At 39.0% G+C, this 23,554-nt stretch overlaps 1 protein-coding gene and 1 long non-coding RNA gene across 2 annotated transcripts in view; one reads left to right on the top strand and one right to left on the bottom strand.

Annotated features, from left to right (window-relative positions):
- The window catches only part of LOC111862175 (chitin synthase chs-2), a 121,904-nt gene that overhangs the window by 2,842 nt on the left and 95,508 nt on the right, over nucleotides 1-23,554 (bottom strand). The window contains exons 16-22 of the mRNA XM_023847359.2: nucleotides 23,026-23,331; nucleotides 20,639-20,886; nucleotides 18,908-19,050; nucleotides 17,517-17,677; nucleotides 13,924-14,100; nucleotides 6,538-6,705; nucleotides 1,753-1,990 (exon numbers count right to left, since the gene is read on the bottom strand). Coding sequence (XP_023703127.1) covers nucleotides 1,753-1,990; nucleotides 6,538-6,705; nucleotides 13,924-14,100; nucleotides 17,517-17,677; nucleotides 18,908-19,050; nucleotides 20,639-20,886; nucleotides 23,026-23,331 — 1,441 coding nt within the window. The remainder of the gene's footprint in view (nucleotides 1-1,752; nucleotides 1,991-6,537; nucleotides 6,706-13,923; nucleotides 14,101-17,516; nucleotides 17,678-18,907; nucleotides 19,051-20,638; nucleotides 20,887-23,025; nucleotides 23,332-23,554) is intronic.
- The window catches only part of LOC111862176, a 270,613-nt gene that overhangs the window by 245,018 nt on the left and 2,041 nt on the right, over nucleotides 1-23,554 (top strand). The gene's annotated exons all lie outside the window — the stretch shown is intronic.

Genomic DNA, 23,554 nt, shown 5'->3' with positions numbered 1-23,554 from the left:
GAACAGCTATTTTAAACTGCATGTGTTATGTATAGTTCAGTGGGCGGATGATTGTGAATTAAGAATGGTATGGTAGGAAAGGACAATTTATTTTGTGATACTACCTCAGTGTTTGCTTGTGAAGACTGCTAAAGAAAACCATGAAAATACTCAAGCAGTGTAACCAGACTTTGGACTAGTAATCAAATGGGGCCTCAAAAATATGGAACACAAGTTATTGTTTGGCATTTTGTGACATGTGATTTTGAATATATGTATTATAACAACATTTCGGTTTTACCTGTTACCTTTGTCAGGTTCCTCCGAAACGTTGGTACCCATTTAACAGACTATGCTGTGTCACACCCAAGAATACTGTAATCATACTTCTGTTACCTCGTCAGTTCTCATATCTACACGTATAATTTATTTCTGCTATATAAAAAGTTCTATGTTTGTGCAGGAACTTATGACAAACATTATTAACATACATATTCGTTGAATGGGAGCTTGTGTATGTAAATATGAAGCAACAAAAGAAACAAAAAATTGTAAATACAAATGTGCATAGAACCGTAAAACTGGATTCGGCTGAAAGGGAATTTAAAATTTCAGGATCCAGATCCTTATAATTTTATGAGTCTCCACAAATTGAATTTTTATTAATGGATAGGATACCTGTTAGTAATACAACAATATGCATTACTTTAATATTATTTGAAGTAACAGTAAATAAGAGTAACTAAAAATAGCTTAATATTGTGACACATATACCCATTGCTAGGCAACGACTCATTATACATGTTACAGCTAACACAACAATAGAAGCTGTGTTCTCTGTGGACCATGCTATAACTCATTGCTAGGTAACACAGTAATACTCAGCAAGAGAAGACGGTGCTTTCCGTGGGGTCCAACCCGACGTCATGTAAAGAGCATCTGTTTGTAGCTAGGGGGATTAGAGAATTGGAATTTGGAGTTCAGAAGTTGCAAGAGAATTGGGGAATAACGAGAGTCAAGAGAATGGGAATACAAAGGAGTACAACAGAGTACAACAGAGTACAGCACAGAGTACAGCACAGAGTACAGCACAGTACGGGAATGAGAATTGAGTCAGTTGTCAGTAGGACATAGACAAGGGAAGTCCGTAGCTGAGGGAGAATTAGAAGTCTGTCTCTGAAGACTTAGTGTTTGATTAGAAGATTTAGTCACAGCGAGACTTTTATAATTCCGTTACCAGGATACGACTAGTGAAGACTGAGAATCCTAATGTGTGTGTAACCGTGAACTGTAAATTGTGTAGATCAACAACAGCGCTGTATTGCTTGTAAGTACGAGTTGATTATATAAGGCGTTAATAAATCCAATCATCGAATCCAAACCCCGTCTGTAGTCACTAATACACATGACAATATTTTGAAAAATGTATTTTGTGACCATTATTTTTTTGCTGGAATTCTCCCACATTTCATATAAGGTAGCTACTCATATAATTCGAGATGTTTTAAATATTTCCATTCATATAACCTTATAAAATTCGAAGTTTCCTTCTTCAAATTAAAATGTAACCAAGAAGCACCACAGAGTGGCTATTTCGCAAGAAGGAGGTATTGTGCTTCGAACTGTCATTTCACAAGAGACTACCATTAAGCTAGGGTCAACAGTTTTAATTCCTTACTTTGCTGTAAGAAATTCGAGAAGGTTGTAGATTATGGTATGCTTATTAATGAGTTCTTTCTAATTACTTGAGATTTTAAGGGTGATCTGGCTTACCTGTGACGCCACCTTCTGATGTCATGTTGAAGAACCTTTGCTTGAAGGCTACATCCAGTGTGCCTATTGGCCTCTTCTTCTGGCGGTTCTTCTCCAGGTTCTGAATGGTGCGCCGACGTTCCACTTTGTCTGTCCCCGAATCATCATTGTTCCCATCAATGCCTCGTAACCGCTGCAGATTCTTCACTATTTGAACGAAGTTTTTGTCTATCAAAGCGTCTTGGGATGTGTCCTCCACCTGTCACATACAATGCATAGATGAAGATCCATATTTTGAATTTTGTACGAAATTAAAGAGTGTAGAGCAATGTGCTCGGTCAGCATATTGCACGTATGTCTCTGAAATAACTCAGTGAATTTCGACGACCATCAGCATTTGGAATTTACTTTGAAATCCATAAAATTAATTTAACATTACTTTCTATCACTTGATGACCGCCTATGTTGTCTAGTGGTCAGAGTTCCTGGTTACAGATCCCGAGGTCCAGGTTTGATTCCCGGCGCTGCCAGATTTTCTGAGAAGTAATGGGTCTGGAACGGGGTCTACTGAGCCTCGTGATGATAATTGAAGAGCTATTTCAAGGAAATAGCGGCTCGGGTCTAGAAAACCTAAATTAACGGCCGTGGGGATTCGTTGCGTGGACCACTCGAAGCCCTCTATTCGCTAAATTTTGCACTAACTTCGCCGACAAGCGGCGGTTGCTCGGTCGGTATAGTTCCCTTGTGGACTAAAACCACGGAGTTTATTCTATCATTTGACGTAATAACGACTTAAAAAAACATAACTCGAACGTTATCGGCTTCCTCAAAATCCGCTAGTCGTAAAATATCGGCACGTGATACGAAATACAGATCCCGCTATATTCCATAATTTAAAAAAATGCTATACGATATAACAAATTCTTAAGGAAATAAAGAAGCGGCTGTTTCTTCTGTGTGCATCTAAAATTTCTCTGGGGGCACGGAGTCATTTAGTAGATTTCTAATGACTTTACCTTCTACTTAACTATCTGATGACGTACTCTCAACAATGTTTTACAAATATTTAACCGTAACGCGAAAAGAGTTATATCTGCAACACACTATTTAAAGCAAAAAGAACCAAGTACATAGAGCAGAGTCCGCCTTGAAAAATTTAAGTCCCTCATCCGCTAAAGAAATATCCCTCCTTTTATGAAAGTTGAATATTCGTTTCCAAGGTAACAACAGCCCGCCTCTGGTCTTGTTCCTAAGCCATATACGAGTATATCCAGCCCACATCCTATCAGAATATATTATTTAAATACATTTCAGTCTTATCCTCCCATCTACACCTTTGGCTTCCAAGAGATATTTTTCCTTGAGGTTTACGGACCAAAATATTATATGCGTACTACATGTCCCGTAGCAAGTGAATATTACAGCCAAGGCTATACAACGAGGACCAATAAAACTGGGGGAACCCAGTGCCTGGGGACATTGACGGGTCGCCCTGTTCCTGTAGGATATAAATACTAGGACCTGGCCCTCCGGGTTCAGAGAGTCTAGAATCTGAGATAGTAAAATGTGGTCATGAGTCCCTCGGGACTCGGACCTGAGAATGACTGTATTGGCGAGGATTAGCAGCAATTGCAAACGACAGATCCATCCTCTCGTCAGAGAGGATGTTACATATGGACTCTAACCGAAAGTGTTCATTTGGAAAATAAATTTCTGGTGGTGAATCTCAAGGGGCTTGTCGCCAAAACGAACTGATTGGCGGTAAACTGCCAGCCGTAAAGTAACTCCTACTCCTACTCTGACTCTGACTCTGACTTTGTGCAGGAAACAAGCATAAATCATACAAAATCTTGGAATGAACATGTTCGCGGTATAGGACAAGATGAAGCCAGACAGAGAAAATATAAGAGGCTTAAACTTGACGGTGGTCAATCTTACAACTGTTCACGTGGCTAAGCCGCCGTTGTAGCATAAGATATGTAAGATAGGCATGATCTGCTCTGTAAAGCCTGTACTGACAGATGCAATTGTCTATAGTGCAAAAAGAAGAATTTTCAATAGCATATTATATGTGTGAAATGTACATTTGACGAAAGGCCAAACATATTCATAAAAGACCAACTCATCTTCTCGTCAAGATGATGTTACATAAAAAACTATTACCGCAAGGGTTAACTTGAAAATAGTATCTCTGGTCACGGATCTCGAGGGGCTTGACTCCAAGACGAACTGATTGACGCTAAACCGCTAGTTGCAAAGTAAATCTGACTTTGACTTTCGAAGGAGTCATGAGATAGCAGTTACGAGAGTTTGAGGTTGGTGTGGGATGACCGCTAGCCTGCGAGGATGTGAGCCAGGGAACAGAGGACCGTCCACTGTTGGGAGACGTTACCAAGCAGTGAAGATCGTGACTGAGTAAAATAGTCTTTGTGTGACAGTGATCTGTAAGTTGTAGTCACGAGTTGTTTAAGAGTCTAATAAACCGGATTACCAAACCAAACCCCGTCTATAATCACTCTATCAGGTGAAAACATGTCATGCATAGGATTGAGGAAAACGTCGATTTTTCGGCGGACACTGGCCTTGAGTACTTTGCGAGTACACATGCAGAATCTGATTGATAAGACAGAGTAAAATCCACAATAAGAACCTGGGCATTTTTTTCTGATTTCCACTTAATACGACTCTATCTCCATTTTATTTATTCTGAATGTTTAATCTTCTTGTCTGAAAGATAAGGTTTGTACGAGCATGAAAATCACTTTTATTCACATGTCCGCTATTCCGTTTACTGATATCGAATGAATGAATCGATTGTTACTACACACGGAATGAAAAAAACAACAACATCGTATTATTAGGGGTCATTTGTAAACTGTAGTATTACGTCTGGCACGGAATTAGTTATCAGATATCGGTGTAAAACTTCGTCAAATTCTGCAAAACTTAGAGCTCTCTTTTATTACACAAAGCGTAAGCAAAAACATAACAAACTAATCATTGGGTTGGAAATTCCTACTGGTATAAATTTCGTGGAACCCTAAATGGATAATTGAGCAGTGCTTCGATTACAAGGGACGGTGGTTGAGAGACAATAATTACATAATTTTCTAAGATATGTGGTATTTGGTTCGAATACGACCACTACTACATGGAAGACAATTAACAGAACAGGTGTTCGTGCAGAAATTTTAAAGCCTGCTCTTATGCCGTATAGATCTTAGTCCTAGAGATCTGTTACTATTAGCCTATTATTGTTATTCTATTTATATACGTGAGAAGCTTATTATGTAAACACAGATTCTGCAAAATTAAAATTTGTCGGCTGTAACTCCAAAAGTTTTTACCGTCGACGTATTTGCAATTATTGATTTTCAAACGGTATTTCATATGTGATACCAAGGTATGATAACAGGGTCCATATCGTCACCACACTTCACATGCCAAGCTCCAGTAGTCCGTTAGTAATTGTCAACAGATCAAAATAAAAAGAATATTTTTGAACTACCGTCATTCTATAAGAAGTTTTTTTAAAATTATTACATAATTTCAAAGACCTATAATGGTATATCATGTCGGGATCCTACATCAAGTAAAGCTAGTATAGCTCTCACCTCACAAATTCGAACATCTACCAAGTTGTCATTACTGACTGCAGGAAATTAAATAGTAGGGCGTTGGCTTCCGATGGCATGATGGCATGACGAGGGAATATTTGTAATTTCGGACTCTAAGGAGCCCCTCGAACTATCGCAATGAAGAAAATTGGTAAACAAACACAGCTTTCCCAACGTGTGGCAAGACTTTTGGAAACGCTGAACCAGCAATTGCGATAATTGTAGTAACTTCTTACTGCTTATTGAAAAGTATGAAGAAATGCTAACTCGCAGAAGTCTTCCATTATATAATCCTCAGGGCTGTGACTATGAGTGATCTAATAGCAAAACGTTGCACAAGTTGCTAGGGCGGGGTTTCCCCGAGAGGACGCCATAACTGTCAAGCCACATGGGAAACCACACCAGGAGAGCCATGGAACACCGCCAGTATCATTTCTTTTTCATCACACTCTTCTGCATCAAAATAAATGAATCCACGTAGCAGTAAAGACGGTCAGAGAGATGCTTACAGAGCAACGAGCTAAGGCTAGATAAGTAACTTAACTCGCATCCAAATCAGTATGTAGACAGGCTAAATAAAGGTACGAAATAGCGGACTCCCAAGTGTTACAAGTTTATTCCCTAGAATTTTAAACACTGAAGAACCAGAAACGCTATCAATAAGAGATAAGATTCGACCGCAACCCTGAACCCCCTCCTTGAAGGAACCCACCGCCCACACTGCCCCTTTAATAGGGCATAGGTGCCCAAGGTGGTTGATGCAACCTAGTCTGCCGCCCCAAGGAGTGCAGCAGGTGAGATAGTACACCACTGCATAACGTTCATACCAGCTTTCGTGAAAATCGGTCAACTGGTTCAAAAGTTAAATGGCGGACTTATAGACATACGGTTATCACACAAGCCTATTTTATTTACTTAAAAGAACAGACTAAAGAGAATTTTCGCATCTAACCTAAAGATGGAAGGAGCAGGTTACTTAAAAACTTCTATAACCACCTATGATACTGCAACGTATCATAACTCAAAAGATATTAGGAACTGTCAATATAAAAAGAAATTAATAAATCATATACGTATAAAAACTTCGTACATATTAAAAATACTTGGCACAACATTTACACAATACAGTCAACTATCCGTATAGATCATTTAAAACGATTCATTTGTAATATTACAGGCGTGTTTTTACCTTTTTACCGCAATACAAGTTGAGCTCGGTGGATGCTAGGATGTGCGAAAGGGTTCCAAACCGATGGAACATCATTGCGGTGAACTGGATCACCAGAATGAGGGCGAAAAAGAACACGAACACAAGTCCTATGGGTTCCAGCTGGAGATACTCCTTGGATATCAGCACCTTTTGGCACAAGATCAAGTGGAGATCACACACTGCCTCGCATATCCAGTTCGTCAAAATAATGGAGCTTTGCACAATAACTGAATATGGGTTTATGTTGAAACTCAGTTATCTTCCTAAGTAAAGTAATTTATTTTAGGTTCGCAACCACCAGAAGAAGCTGACAACCGATGTCAGTAACCGAGACATGAACCGAAAATAAGTAACGGTTCGCAGTTCAGAAGTTGCAAAGCGAGGAATAAACCGGTGCGTCGGAGAAACATAAAATTACAAGATTTGGAACTTACTGCTCAAATAATTAAATTAAATAGAGCCTATGATTAATAAATAAATTTCGCACTAGTGTTGACTTCACACTCCCACGATCTTCTGCACTATATCCAAGTTATAAAAAAATTATGATCTCAATGAGAATTATATTAAATTATTTTTATCACCTGATTCTGCCATTTGTAAACAGGTCTGTTTTGTGTCATCTAGCTTTGTGTCACTTTTTAATATAGTTTTCATTGATACGAGGATGATGTGAAAGACTATTTGAAAAGTAATTTACGTAATGAAGAGAAAACTTTAATTATCACTAAGATTTTATGTATTCTGTAATTTGATATATCTGAGTGAAATATTTCTTGCATTTTTTTACAACGCTACGTTTAATATATACACTACTAAATACCATAAAATAGTGCTTTGTACATTTAAACTGTGCGCATCTTCACCATAATTTTACGATACTAGCTTATGTTTGTACACTACTTAAATTTTAAAATATACGACTTCAAATTTACTGTACAATTTCATATTTTCACTCGACTTCTCAGAACTACTGTAAATTCTACACCATAAATTTATTTTCAACTATTTATACGTAATTATCTACAATATTTTACAGCACTGGGGTAGTATAGACAATTGTACCAACTTGCACACAACACTATTCTCATGTATAGGCCTACTCAACTAAGAACCAGTTAGTTACATCTTCCTCACAAAAGTCACAAATCCAACATTCAGTTGAGATGAACAACACTTAAACTTGTTTGGGAAATAAAATTATGCTTCATCTTTGCCAGACACACATGATTTGTGTCTGTTATGAGGTTATGCCAGAAATAGTTCTTATTAGTTAATTTTATTTATGAAATAGTTAATTTAATTTCCCGAACAAGAATTACACAGCCAGAGACAACATATAATTTGCGATGTAATACGAAACATTTAAAAATGTATATCTTTTTAAGACGAGAGTCTGGATTTGATATTTCAAGAAACTGGAAGGACATATACTAAAATTAATATGACGCCTGTTTTCTTAATATAAACAAACTGAGAAGCTGAATGTTATCCTTATAAAACCAATATTAAATACTATATAGGTCGAGATTTGGGTTGTGACGGAAGAGAATTTGTTGTGTTCTGGGATGTGACGCCGTGTACTTCGATAGATAGACTTAGCAACATTCAACCGAAGCGATGGCACCCACTACCAAATGACACGGCGACACGTCCCGGAAGACGTCTTAATTTGTAAATTGCTTAAACTTTTCAATTTTTTTTTTAATTTATATTTTGTTTAATTCCAATAGCCCTTCATTGGTTAGTTAGATGAAACGTATAATTTGTAGTCTTGAGTTTAGGTACAAATTCTTAACATAGTAAAATTAGACTAAAATTTTTTTTTCAGTGAAAAATTATCTGTGTATATCACACACCAACTGGATAACAAATTTAGAATCATAGTATTATGAAGCCTGTTAGCTTCAGTATGAAATATATTGAGACGGAAAATAATTCGAAATTAATATATGAGGATAAGTGAGATAATGAGTAAATAATCGAAATAATCTGAAGTATTATCCGCTTCCGATAAAAGGCGTTAGAAATTCAAGCCAGAATCTAATTTCTGCAAGTTGTTGAGACATATTTATGTATATATTATTTATGCATATATTCTGTTATTAAAGCGAAAATACGTTTTAATGACATCTTGAAGCAAAATGGTTGCCTTAGGTATGATATTTTTAAGGTTGTTTTGCATTATTCACAGGCTCGTATTTATAATAGAGACACAGCGTGTTTTGTGAAAGGTAGGGAGTGAATTTCAAAGTGTTATTTAGATAAAATTCAGCCTTTAAAGTGTTAAATTATATAAGGAGAAATGTAAAACTATCTTTAACGCTAGAATAGTAGGTTAACAGCTTTCGTATACAAATCTGTCAACCAGATATCTATTCGTCATCTCTGACTGTGGTAAGTAAAACACAGATATTAATTAAGAGACACACGTGGCATGCAACAATAGGGTAGAGATAGGTAGAGGCCGCGGTGGTCGTTGTTCTCCGGGCGACGTCACTAGGCTCCTGCTTCTTCCTGCAGAGAGGCTATCAGCGTCGATTGCAAGACAGAAATGAATGTCTGATTAATGAGTTTGATAACGTCCGTGTTATGTTGATGGATATGATATACGAGGTAAGGCTTTCTCGGATTATTCTATTCGTTTTAATTTTGTACCCGAATTTTGTGCAATTTGTTACTGCCTTTAGTATTAATATTGACGATCTAGGCCACAGGTTCTTTACTTGGTTTGCTGTAACAGCTTGGCGTTGCTGGAGCAGGGAAGGAGAGTGTGGTCAGATAAAAAAAAATCATATGTAATATTTAAGATTATCACGACTGTGACCATATATATCTTGGTTTTCTAACGATAAATGGTATAATGGTACAAATTCCGTCCCAAGTGCAAACAATATATTATGTGTCCTTGATCTTGCTCCTCTACACTACATGTTTCGGCCTCAGACGGCCATCATCAGGTGTATAACACTCACGTTGCTGTCACACTGCACCCAGCCCAAAATTTAACATTTAAAACACTTTCCTTGTTATTATCAACATCTACTTCTTTGATATCTGTCTGGTTTGTAGATTATTTTACACACGTTAATTTTGACGTTCCTGTAGTAGCACTATAAAATCTTTAGTTCTAATTTTAAAATCTTTTAAAATTTTTCTCTAAATTTTAAATTTAAAATTGTTAGGGTTACTCGCCCTATGTCTAAAGTGCTGCAGCGGCTAGTTCTTGTTTCCACACTGTATAGGTGTTATCCTGTGTAGTCTTCCTGTGTGCGTGCCGCTGTTATTCTTTACTACGTGTGCACGTGTGTAGAGGAGCAAGATCAAGGACACATAATATATTGTTTGCACTTGGGACGAAATTTGTATCATTATATCATTTATCGCATGGAGTGCAACAGGATGCTTAAATATAATATTGGTTTTCTAAATTGTCTGTTAGATGGCGTCTAGGGTTTCGGAGAAAATTTATTCATCCGTCTTCTGGGTATAAGTTATTACCATAAAGGGAGAAGCTTCCTTCGATGTGCTTCTAACCGGCTGCCAGATCACACAGTTTTATAACCCTAAAGGCCAGCATATAAAAATGAATCGTATTTGTCTAGGATGGGCAGAACAAACTAAATATCCTGTAAAATAGAGGCACGTGACCAAAGAGAGGACAGAGAGATAATTAGCAAAATTAATTACAAAACAAATTTATATTAAAATACCAATATTGTCGAAACCAGAACTCTTTATATATTTTTTCATTGTTTACATTGCAGGCAACCTGTCAGAAAATGTACGACTATATTAAATTATTAAACGGCATTTAGAAAAGAGTTTGGGTTCTCACGACATACAGGGGACTGGTATAGTTACATTCTTTCTTAATTCGAGCAGTAGATGGTGCTTCGCGTGCCTTCCGATTTTCTTTCAGGGAAGAAACTTTCAGTTCCCTCTTGCACAGGAGAATGAGTGAACCAAAAAGCCGATTTGAACATGATGGTGAAAGAAAAATCCCTGCCGCCGGAGGGATTCGAACCCCGGTATTCCTCGCCGTAGATAACCACTGTACTGACTAAGCTATCGAGGCGCACTAAACAAAATTTCCGTCTTTGAAAAAGAAAACAAATTTGTGTTAACGATTGTACAACATCTTAAGCTTGGCTTTCCTCGGGTAGCGGTACCGTAATCAAACGGCCGTAATATGACGGTAAATGACGTCACTAAAACGTTGACCACCAACGCTTTCTAGGAAACCATGTTCCTTTGTTTCCATGGCAACGTTTTAGTGACGTCATTCACCGTCATATTACGGCCGCTTGATTACGGTACCGCTACTCGAGGAAACCCAAGCTTTACTTCTATGCCGGGCATTTATGTAAATATGTATCTTGTGGTTGGAAGGTGGCTGGAAGGGGTCTTGGGCTTTGCGTAAGGATAAGGCGTAAGAACCATAGACCTAGGCGCTATTACCGATATGTAGAACACTTTCTGTTTAGCGAGCCAAAATGCAATTTTAAGAGCAATGAAAGTCTTGCAGTCACTTGTCATCATTTGCTGTCAACCTAAAGCTCTGGGTGTCGAGAAAATCATAGGTACGTCTGTAGGTTTATATTGGATTAACATCCCGATGCATGTTAAATGAAGTGGTATGCAGTTTAATTACTCTTCAATAAACTTTTCCCAGAAAATGTTTATGGTGAAATATATAATTAACGAACTACGTGGAACAGAATCATTTAGTCGCTCAGACCAAGAAATTCATGGAACTCCGTGGTCTGTAGTCCGCAAGCGAACTATACCGACCGAGCTACCGCCGCTTGTCGGCGAGGTTAGTACCAACCTCCTCTGTGGTCTAGTGGTCAGAGTTCCTGGCTACAGATCCAGAGGTCCCGGGTTTGATTCCTGGCTCTACCAGATTTGGGTCTGGAACGGGGTCCACCCAGCCTCGTGAGGATAATTGAGGGGCTACATGGAAGGAAAAGTGGCGGCTCCGGTCTAGAAAACCGAGATTAACGGCCGTAAGGATCCATTGCCCTGACCACGTGACATCCTCTATCCGCAAAAGTTGTAAATTCATTGAACTCGAAGATTAATTACATAACTCACCACTGATGCCTATCCTGAGCCAGAAGAATTCAGTCAATATCTTCTATTTCTTTTAAGGTAATCTTTAATATTATTCTCCCATCTAAATAGGGCTTTCAACGGGTCTCTTTCCTTCACGTGTTCATCTAAATACTTTGTATGCCGTTCTCATCTCTCCCATTTGTCCTACATGCTTCGCCAATTTCACCCTCCTTTATCTGATAGATATAATAATGCCGATGATAATAATAATAATAATAATTTTATGAAGAGCATAAACCACGAAGTTCCTCCTTATATACATAATCCTTATGAAAATTATTTACGGCTTGCATGTGGATGATAACATGTAAATAAATCTATTGGGTTCTGATGGAAAACATTTTTCATGATTGGTGCATAATTGAGTGAATTAAATAAATAAGATATCTATAGTGGCAACAATATATCTCGTGATAAATTATTTAGTACATATATTAAAAGTTTCCCGACCAAGTAGTTTCCAGTACCTCCGGTAGATGGGGAAGTTATCGGGTACCAATGCCAGTAGAGGGCCGACCTCGCAGGCAGAAAGGGGAGATAGCGGGCACCAGTATCGGTAGGGTATGGCGACAGTAGAAATTAAAGGGGGCGTACAATAGACTATTAGTTGCGGTGCATGGGGAAACCCACCCCCTCTATACTGAATAACTGAATAGTACATATATTGCGTTCTTTACATCGGAACAGAAAGTAAATTGGAGCATGTTCGTTGCACCGTGACCAGTTCCTTGTTATAGTCCACTTTTCTTTACTGCAAGACTTGAATTGCTACAAGTTGCTGTAAATAATTGCTAACCTCGGATTTTCATAAGACCCCTTTGTTTAAATCGAAATTTTAACATCGATACTTACAAGGCATTTAACGCAGGAAAGTAGATATATGTTAAATGGTTATGAATAATAAATGAAATGCAGCGTTAATTTGTCGAGCAGAAAACACATAAAATGATTATCACAACAGATAACCCGAAGAACGTCTGGGTTTGTTTCTGAGAACGAGGAGAGGATTTTGGACAGTGATGAGAATAAGAGACAATTTGATGTTATGAACAGAATGTACACAGAAGACATCAAGCCACACCATCAACACAGAAACCAGATACCAGAACTAGGCTGTACCAAATCAAACCTGGTCGGATCACATCAGTATATTTGTTGTACTTCCTTGCACCAATACAACCTGAATAGCCCAGAATGAACTACACGTTATCAGAGACCTCAGGCTGCTTGTCACCAGACCAGACTCTCCACATAATATGAGGCTTGGCGAGGGGAAATCATGCTAGGTTGCTCTAAGAATAAGGAAATCATGCTACACTGATATGGCCAAGTCACACTAGATTCAATTTTGCACGTTATTGCAGATCACACTGTTCTGGACTGCATCTGAAAGAGCCAAGTTGGAGTTCAATCAACTGGAGTAACGGCATTAGTCAAATTTCTTTAACAAAAATATATAGTTATTCATTAATTAGTAACAGAACAGGAATATTATCAGATATACTTGTTGGAAAAAAGATTATAAATAATAGTATCAAATGGGATGACTTTGTGCCAGTGTGGGCGAGTTTGTGCCATGTCACTTTTATCAGAATGTGAAATAATTTTATAAGCTGTACTATTAACTAGAACAGAAATAAGTTTTAGCTTGTTTCTGTTCTAGTTAACAGTACAGCTTATAAAATGACACCACGCTGTGATAAAAGTGACATGGTACAAGCTCAACCATGATGGAACAAAGTTACTCTGTTCGCCTAGTTCTGACCGAACTAGACAAGAGGAAAGAAAATTCTGAAAAATCAATATATAATCTGTTTGATCTATTAAATCTCTCAAGTCAGCAATAGGGTAGAACTAGGTTTCACCTTGTATTAATTGATTTTACTAGACTTTCTATCAGGCCAGTGTAAGTAAGACTAGGCTTGATCATGCAGGACTAGACATGACCACAACAGATCAAACTACATTTTAACACACCTTATTGGGTTCAGCCAGAATATACCAGGTTTGATCACAGCCTAACAAAAGAAACCAGATCGGAATGAATCAAGTTTGATCACAGCAGAGCAAACAAGACCAGATCTGACCATACCAAACTAAACCAGGTTTAATCAGAGCAGACCAAACAAGAGAAGGTTTGACCAGACCAGAAGTCAGTTATACCAAACTGGAAGAGATGATAGCCGTTAGTCCATGAGCACCGCCGGAAGACTGTACAGGCGTGGTCACCTATTGTCTGGTTTTTACCTCTGCTGTCTCCTCAATGTATGTGATGTTAGTCTTGACCCCGAGCGGCCAGTCTACGTGGAGCATATCCTTATTGAGTTGCAGCAAGAAAACGATAAGAACAAATAAAGCATTGAACATGAAGAAAGCAAACACCGACTTGTTCCTCAGCTCGATGAGGTCGGCTGCAATCCGAGCCTGTAAACACACGTTACAACACATACCAGCAATCAGTACAGAGTTAACACCGGTTACTTGCAGTTTCCCAGAGATTTCGGAGATTTTGCTGCTTTTATTAGAACCAAAAGTCCATCATGTCACTGCACATGATGATAATTCGTCGAGCGATTGTGTTGTTATCTTTAGTACTTACATGGGGATAGGATGTCTACAAAAGATAGGTGAACGTGGCATATCTGTGAAGCACTTAACTGTATCATCCCCTTGACATGACAAATGACTATGTACGCATAACTGAATCCAAGAAGATTTTATGCAAATTATTTATACTTTAGAAAAAATGAGTATCAATTTTGGGCATCTTCGCTTGTGATGAGTATTGCCTTAATGCTCCGAATTTTTTGTATGTCACATGACATCAGCATAACCGTCTCATTGTGGTGTTCCTATGATTGAAACCGAAGACTTGACAAAATTCCATGAGCTGAGCTCCATGATTGATCCACTGACCTGTTTAATATTCCTAACTATGGGGCTTCAATCCCAATTAATCAACTATACTGTGACAATTAATTTTATGGCAGAGATTTAAAAAATGTCCACTCGCATGGGACAGAAGACTCCTCTGCCAAAGTATGAGTAATTTGGTCAGGGCATTAACCTGACCATTCATTTCCTTTCAGCTCTGAGATGGAGCTATACATCCACTCCCTCATATGTGTTTATGATGTGCTTAATTAAACACAGGGATTTCACCGTACCCCTTTTAGTCTGAGATAAAGCGATTTTGTCAATTCACACATAGAATTTTAGTAGTAGACCGCATTATTGGGAACATAAATAATTTATCTACAAAATCATAAAGAAAATTAATAAAATAGATCATGTTTTTAACTTGGGTGTGATGAATATTTTTCTTCCCATACCACAGCCTTTTAAATTACTCCTTCTCATAATTTCAAGGAGAACTGTGAAAGCAGGAAAAGTTACCAATGAGATCTCTGGGAGACGAAGCAATCGGCGTGACAGGATAAGCTACATGCTATGGTGTCTTACCTCCTGTGTCTCCTCGACATATGTAATGTTGGTTTTGATTCCAAACGGCCATTTTATGTGAAGTTTGTCCTTACTAAGTTGTAGCAAGAACACGATGAGAACAAACAGTGCATTCGTCATAAAGAAAGCAAACACTGAAGAATCCCGCAACTCTTTCAAATCCTTGGCTACTCTTGCCTAAAACAGTAATTATTGCTAGGAAAAAATGATTAAGAGAAAGAAAACAAGTGAGAAACCGTGAAAAACCATTAATATACAAGAAAACCAGAGTTCATTATATGTTGCCCATTTGTTATTGTCATTGAAACGTTAAAAAGTGAGTTGGAAAGTGGTTTAGATATTAAAGAACTTGTACAATTAGCTGCCTTGTCCGTGCTGTGACAAGGATGTAAATAATATTTAAATAAGTACAGAATATTTTGTTACAAGCATAGATGCATAGTGAAATTAAACTGAAAATATGTGTCACCTTACAGATCAATTACTCAAGTGGTCATAATGATTTGTCACTAGGTCTTTGCCATTAAGTGATCCAGTAAGAACAGGTCCTCTTTCAAATTACCTTCAGTGCATAACAATTGGGGTCTCATTTACACCCTCCATCAGTTCTGATACACAGCATGCTATGCATATGCTTAGAAAGCAGAGTGTGTGCAACAAGAGTTGGAGCATGAACTGTATGATATACTTGAGTTTTTCTTTAAATGGTAACAACCATTATCATCGCCATTATCAAACATTCTTCAGAGCAATATTTGTTTAATCTGTACACACCCCAATTTTAAAAACAATGACACATACAAATTGACATAAAGCGAGGAAGACCGTGCCATAGCTCATAGTCACCGGGTTTCCACTGTGGCGGCCCGGGTTCAAGCCCAAGTTAGGTCATGTGGGATTTGTGGTGGACAAAGTGGCACTGGGGTAGTTTTTCTCTGAGTACTTTAGTTTCCCCTACAAATTCTCATTCCACCGACTGTACCAAATGGACCCATTCTCACCCCACCTGAAGAAACTATAAAAAAAGAGGGGAAGATTTTACAGTAACCAAAGTTCCTGCATATGGGCCTGTAAACGCACCTGACCTACATGTTCAAAGTCATATAGCGTATAGGCATAGGCTCTAAATTGCTCTGAAGACTGTGATGAAGACTGAAGGGTCAGACTCTGAGAACTACAACATTCAGAATATTGCTTTCTTTCTATATTAATCAACAAGAAAAATAATATTTCCACTACTTTATATTTCATATATTTGTATGTTACATTTCTTGGTCTACTGGATATTTAAGTACAGACTGTACACACTTTTACAAAATGGGATAGTCCTAACGCCTAATTTTTGGAAGTTGAAAGTACTGAATCAACATTTTCCAAAGTAGTTCGTTATTAAGTTCGTTTTGTTTAGACACAAATTTTTGAAAGAGTTGCTATGTCTTATATTCGAAATAGCGCTTCTGAGTCATGAATCTTATTACTGTCCTTCAGATGGATTTCCTATATTTCTCAGTGCTTGACAACACATCACAAATTTACAAATGTTTCAGGAATTAATGGATCTAGGCTACTATGGAAGCATTTAATTTTCTTCTGCAGCTCACTAAAATGAATCTAGCACTTTAAAAACACTGGTAACATTATATACCATCTGCTTTAATGTTCAGAATTTCTTCATTTTGACCAGTGAATGTATTTATGGGTTTTATATGATTATAAGAAAAAACAGCAGTAATTTTCTTAGCTGTATCAAACTGATTCTCGTAATGGAGCCGAGGAGTGTTTTCTGAGAAGTATGAAATTAATTTTTATGTAGACCATATTATTTAGACAAGCTTCATGCTTCTGTAGCTTAAGTCTATCACAATTCCTTATTCAGAACATCGACTCAACTCTTCTTCAGAAAGGGGGAATATTTGTGCTACAGCCACAAATTCAACTTCATACATTCCAAGCTATCAAGAGCAGAATAGCAATATGGGTCCAGTGTACCGCTGGAATGGAAGGTAATTATTTCCGTTATGTAAGATGAGTCCATTTTCTAGACATGGGCCCTATGCGATATAAAGCAAGGGAATGATAAGGTAGAAGCAGAAGACTGGATAACGCTTTTGGTGGCGCACACTTCATAGATATAGAGAAATTTATGGAATCAACGAGTTTTATGAATGTATTACATAAGATGTAACATGCATAGGCCTATTTTAAGAATGCCTGTGGCTTTTCTTTCAATTGTGAATATTTAGCGAGATCACACACTTAAATCTTGAAATTGTGTGTACGTTAAAGCAAGTGGAGTAACCTATCTGCTTGTCAGACTTTGAGCTTGTTGCTGTGTTTGTGCAGTACCTCGTGAGATAGTAACAGTGAGATACACAGACCTTCTCCTCTTTGTTCTCATCAATGGGGTGCAAGTATTTCTCCAGAAGATCTTTCCAGAACTGTGCTTCCGCACTCGAGATGTAGTCCACCTCGCCCTTCTTGAGGTCTCGGTCCTCTATCCAGTATGGGTTGATCATATCGTCTCTCTCCTGCTTCGGGTCTGCATAACGATAATGATGATAATGTTATAGGCATAAACGGTCCTTGAGAATCCGTCAGTCGCTTAGCTGGGCAATACATACCTCATCTTTTAAAGAACTCGGAGGTTTGTTACCGCGTTTATGTCCACCACTGGCATCTGTCCAGAGCCAGATTAATGTAGTCCACACCAAAAATTATTCTTCTGCTTCTTTAAAGAATCCACGTCTAGGTCTTCTAAGTGGTTTCTTGCTTTATACTTCCCAACTACATTTTGCATACTTATCTTATGTCCCTCACCATTTAAACTTCTAACTTGATTTTATAATAATATTTGCTGAAGAGTACAAACTATGAATTTCCTTGGTATGTAATTTTCTCCATCCTAATGTTACTTACCCTGTCTCACTACTACTATTTCTAAGGGAGCCGGGCTAGCGTAGTCGGTATAGCGACTAGCTATGGGCTGGACGGCTGAGGAGTCGGAGTTTGAGTCCTGGAGGGGTCAAGACTTTTCTCCATATCATCCAGACCGGCTCTGGGGCCTACCCAGCCTCATATCCAATGGGTACCGGGGGCTATTTCCCCGGGGGTAAATCGGCCAGGACGTGACGCTGACCACTTACCTCCAATTAATGCCGAGATCAAGAAAATGTGAATCTATACATCCACTCCCTCATACGCCTTCATGGCACAGTGCTTAATTAGTTAAGCACAGGAACAACTTTACCTTACTAAATTTACTACTACTACTACTACTACTACTACTACTACTACTACTACTACTACTACTACTACTACTACTACTACTACTACTACTATATCTAAGGGAGTCGGGCTAGCGTAGTCGGTATAGCGACTAGCTATGGGCTGGACGGCTGAGGAGTCGGAGTTTGAGTCCTGGAGGGGTCAAGACTTTTCTCCATATCATCCAGACCGGCTCTGGGGCCTACCCAGCCTCATATCCAATGGGTACCGGGGGCTATTTCCCCGGGGGTAAATCGGCCAGGACGTGACGCTGACCACTTACCTCCAATTAATGCCGAGATCAAGAAAATGTGAATCTATACATCCACTCCCTCATACGCCTTCATGGCACAGTGCTTAATTAGTTAAGCACAGGAACAACTTTACCTTACTAAATTTACTACTACTACTACTACTACTACTACTAATAATAATAATAATAAATCTGTTATCGATAACCGTACAGATAGAAGTATCCTTCCTTTGGGAAAGTGCGCAGACTCACCTGAGTTTACGGTCTCGCTGTCCGTGTCATGAACCTGGTCCTCCTCCGCAGGATCCTCAGCCAACGAGCCCAGGTGGTGATCGCGACTGTTGACAGACGCAGTACGTCTCCGTGACGTCAGCTGACCATGTGGGTCCAGCACCCTGCAGTTGACAACATTGAAATCAAAACCTACATAATTTGTTCGCAAGGCAAGCGGTGATTTCCGCTCTACGAACCGAGCCTCTGTCCATTGCCGACGAGTTCTAAATGCGTAGATTAAGTTCAGGTGCCTCATTAATTGAGGGATTGATGTGAGAATACAGGGAGCAAAACAATTCGTAATCTAATTATTTCAATGTACATGTCTTTTCCCGTGGATTCGTAAGCTGCCCGCTAGAGATGACAACTTTCTCGTAGTTGTCCATCAGACAAACATGGTTGGGGACACCAGCCGAATTTCTTAACATATGTTGAATCACTTCACTGAACATTAAGCTGAACAAACAACACTGCTACATTTTTTTTCCTTAGCACTACAGCCCCAGTGGGCCTAGGCCTACCTCAATGAACTTCTCCGTTCACTTCGGTTGCACTGCTACCTTAGACCTGTATACGTTTCTTGTGCTTCAAATTACCGACTTAGTTCTGTCACAGATCTAACCTTGTTGAGCTGTCATTTGTTTGGTTCATAAATGTACATATTTCGAATTTGTTTCATGTTTAGAATTTCATTCATCAGGCTCCAACCGAACATACTACCGAGGCAGACATTTCCTGTCTTGTATTAGGAAAGTGAGAGATTGCGTCTCGGTCAGTGAACAGTCCTCCTACTGATGTTTTCGTGATTTTCATTAATCTCTCCCATTCTTATCTGATTTGTGTCTTAAATAAGTGTGTACCAGTCCCTCTGTATTCACTGTCTGAACACTATACAATTTCTGATCTGATTCCCGGGAATACCAATTTTTTTTTTTTCTGAGAAGCAGTGTGAGTCTGGAACGAGGTCCATTCAGCCTCGTGAGGATAATTGAGGTGCTATTTCCTTGAAATAGCACCTCAGATCTAGAAACCGAAATTAACGGCCGTGGGGATTCGTTGCACTGACCACGCGACACCCTCTATCCGCAGAAGTTGGGACTAAACTTCGCCGACAAGCGACGGTCGCTCGGTCGGTATAGTTCGCTTGCGGACTAAAATCACGGGTTTTCTTTATGTTGTATAAGGTTGTAATGATAAAGGCAGGCCCACATAACGTGATGTGTGACAGCTTTCTCCTTCTGTTGCCTTACTGAATTGTCTTCACAGAGAATTTCCGAACGTCAGAAAACATATATGACCTTATATATAATTTCATGGTCTCATGTCAGTGGAAATTCATATTATGGTCACTTTCATTATCATACTGTGCAGTCTAGCATGTGAATGTCATGGTTTCGAAGAAATTACCGTCTCCAGTTTCAGATTAGAAGTGAGTTAAATTGAGAAAGAACATATTTACGCTTTTTACAGGCTGCTGAATGGAGGTGGAGGTCTTGTGATGGGCTGAGGCCCAGCCCAAGGAATGCTACCATATATCTGAAGGATTGACATTTTCAGAATTAATTCCAAATCGGAAAAAGTCCAGTGGATTTAATCCTTGACAGTTGAAAAAGATGACAGAGAAATATATTTCTGTGTTTCTGTTAAGTAATTACTTTATCAATTAATCAATTTCAATATATTACTTTAGATAGACGTGGACGAACAAACCTTTCGATGGTCTCGAGGCGCCTCCCGAGGCTATCCAACGACTCAGCAATGCGGAGGAGTTGCTGCTTCTCATCTACGGACTTAGGGTGTGTACACAGCATTACCTTGATGAGCCCCGCAAGGGAAAATTCGATGGATCCTTCGTCACTGTCGTTACCGCCCCCTCCACCGTTCAGGAAACCCAACAGCGATTTTTGCTTTGCCTTCCTCTTCGCTTCTTCTGCTTCCTTCTTCTCTTGTTCCAGCTCCTGCAAATTCATTTGTCGGTCATGTGGCTTCTCTTTCCATCAGTAGGTTAGTAGCAACCCAGTACAAAGTCTTCATAATATGAGATCTGTTGTTCTCACGGCGGTGTCAAGATTTAGGTCTTTCGGATGTTATGGCATGTATCTTGGTGGAGGCACCTATGTTTCGGAGGAACCTGCTGCCTTCATGTCCAAAGAATAAGACAGAGGCATTTTTAGAAACGTCGGTACTCATTTACCAAATTATTTATAGGGCTGCGTGACATCTCTTGATTTTAATTTTAAAATTTTAATTTCATATCTTTGTTCTTTTGTTACAATATGAACTCTTTTCTCAGGACTACTAATTAAAATATGTCAACATTGTACAAAATTCGATAAAATAATAACAATTATTACACCGTAAGCCTCGAAAATGTTTTGAACGAGACACGTGATTTTAGAGCGAACTGACTCATACAATTACACTGATATACGAGTATCTTTCATTCCGTTATCCTACAAGTGTATTGAAGCACAAATTCACTGACTACACGTCTGAAGAAGTTTTACAAAGCAGTGTACATAAATGAAGGGTTGTGCATTAATATTTTGGGACTGTAATATTTTTTACAAAGGCATATTTCTCACGTACATAAAATGCCATTCACAACGGGGCATACAATGTACTGAATTCCAAAATTTGGAAGCTGACAGTTGAACCACTGCAACCCATTCCTGTCAGGCCGCCCTCCCTCAACACGAGACTTAATGTTCACACAGTGATATCACAAATTCAGTCTTCTGTGACGTGACACAGTGCAGTTTGGTAAATAAGTACAGATGTTTTGGAGGAGACTGCTGCCTCCTCCAAGAGAGAATATTTAGATGGACTCAGCATGATCCTCCAAAACGTTTATGCCTTTCTTCAAGAGTAAGCGATGTCATGTATGAGAAGACGGTAATCTGTTTTGAAATAAAATATTTTTCTTATTTTATAAAGTAATGGATATGAGCATATGCGTTTGTAAACATTTTCGAATATTTGAAAAAACTTAAAATTAGGTATTTTTTTTTTCCTTGGCACTACAGCCCCAGTGGGCCTAGGCCTACCTCCATGAACTTCTCCGTTCACTTCGGTTTGTCTAGATCTTACACATTCGGTAGGACTCCTTGGGCGGGTGATCAGCTCGTCGCAAGGCCTCTACCTGTAGACAAACAGAAAAACGCACAAACATCCATGCCCTGAGTGGGATTCGAACCCACGATCCCAGTTTCCAAGCGAGCGAAGACAGTACATGCCTTAGACCGCTCGGCTACCGTGACCGGCAAAATTAGGTATTACTAAGGGAAATTATCGAATTTAAATATATTCGGGGTATTTTCGTCTGAAATCAACACTGTGAACCATACATTGAGAAGAATACCTCACAATATTACCATTAGCTGCTTGAATGAAGCCCACCACCATCCTGAAGATAAGGGAAGTGCTGGAGATGTTGAGGTATCTAGAGAAGCTGGGTAGATGTATTAAGAGAGGAAGCCATCACCAATAGCCCAGCTGGAACTACAACACCTCATTACAGTATATAAATTCAAATACAAAAACATCATCAAATACAGCGAGCTTCTGATGTAAACATCAATTTCTCAATTGTTTCTTTTTAAAAATTTATAATAAATGTAAAATCAAAAGTGAAGTTAACCCTGTAACACGCCGTGAAGGCCCATAGGGTTGTGATACGGCTCATAGATGGAGGTAAGGTTGTCAGCCTTACGCTCCGACCGGCCTTTACCCACAGGACGATTCATGGTACTCATTTCTGTTAGACGCTGAGTCGACCTCAGAGCAATAGTGCGACTGGATGGATTTGGTCAATTGAAAAATCCAATGAACTCATCGGGAATCGAACCCGCGACCTTAAAATAATTTAATAGTGTGTCCTGAAAATAGGTTTTAAGCGTCTCTGCCTCTAAAAGAGACCATGAAGAATCCATCCAAATCCGAAGCCCTATGTAAAATTTCGTAATGGTACTATTTTATGGTAAGAGATTTTTAGGCCCTTCAGATGTCGTCAATTAGAAGTATGTATGAAAACGTTTAAAAAAATACCACTGATTTTTACTACAAAAGCTCACTGGTTAGTAACACTCTGTACGCACTTTTTTCGTCTTCTTGACGGCGACTTCGCGGGTTCCCCAGGAGACGACGTTGAGGTTTATAAGAGAGTAGAGAATAAGAAGAAGGTACATGGAAGGGATAGAGAGCAGATAAATGAGGCCAGGTACGATGCAGAAGAATTCTTGAGGATGAAGACACGCAGCTATGAAGAAGGACCCGGAGAGTGCAATCAAGAAGATGGCGGAAGGCGATCCAATACCGTCCTCACCCAACTGCAGCGCTGTACCCACTATCACAGCCATCATGATCAGTGCATATGAAGTGGACAGTATCTGAGCAACCAGAAGCTGCGGAAAATGTACATTCATGTTATGCTTCTACGGCTGTACTCGTGGACACGGCCACCTGAATTTGTTACCGTGTCTTAGAGAGGATCTGTCAGTAGAAGCAACTATGGAACAAACACATTAACATCATTGTTGCGTGGCTGTACTCGTGGCCACGGCCACCTGAATTTGCTAGAGCCACTTGGAAAACATACACAGTGTGTCCAGGTTCTGACAAGACATG

This window comes from Cryptotermes secundus, unplaced genomic scaffold (assembly GCF_002891405.2).
Source record: "Cryptotermes secundus unplaced genomic scaffold, Csec_1.0 scaffold1186, whole genome shotgun sequence".
In the NCBI taxonomy this organism is placed as follows: domain Eukaryota; kingdom Metazoa; phylum Arthropoda; class Insecta; order Blattodea; family Kalotermitidae; genus Cryptotermes; species Cryptotermes secundus.
This window is presented reverse-complemented; position numbering and strand designations above follow the sequence as displayed.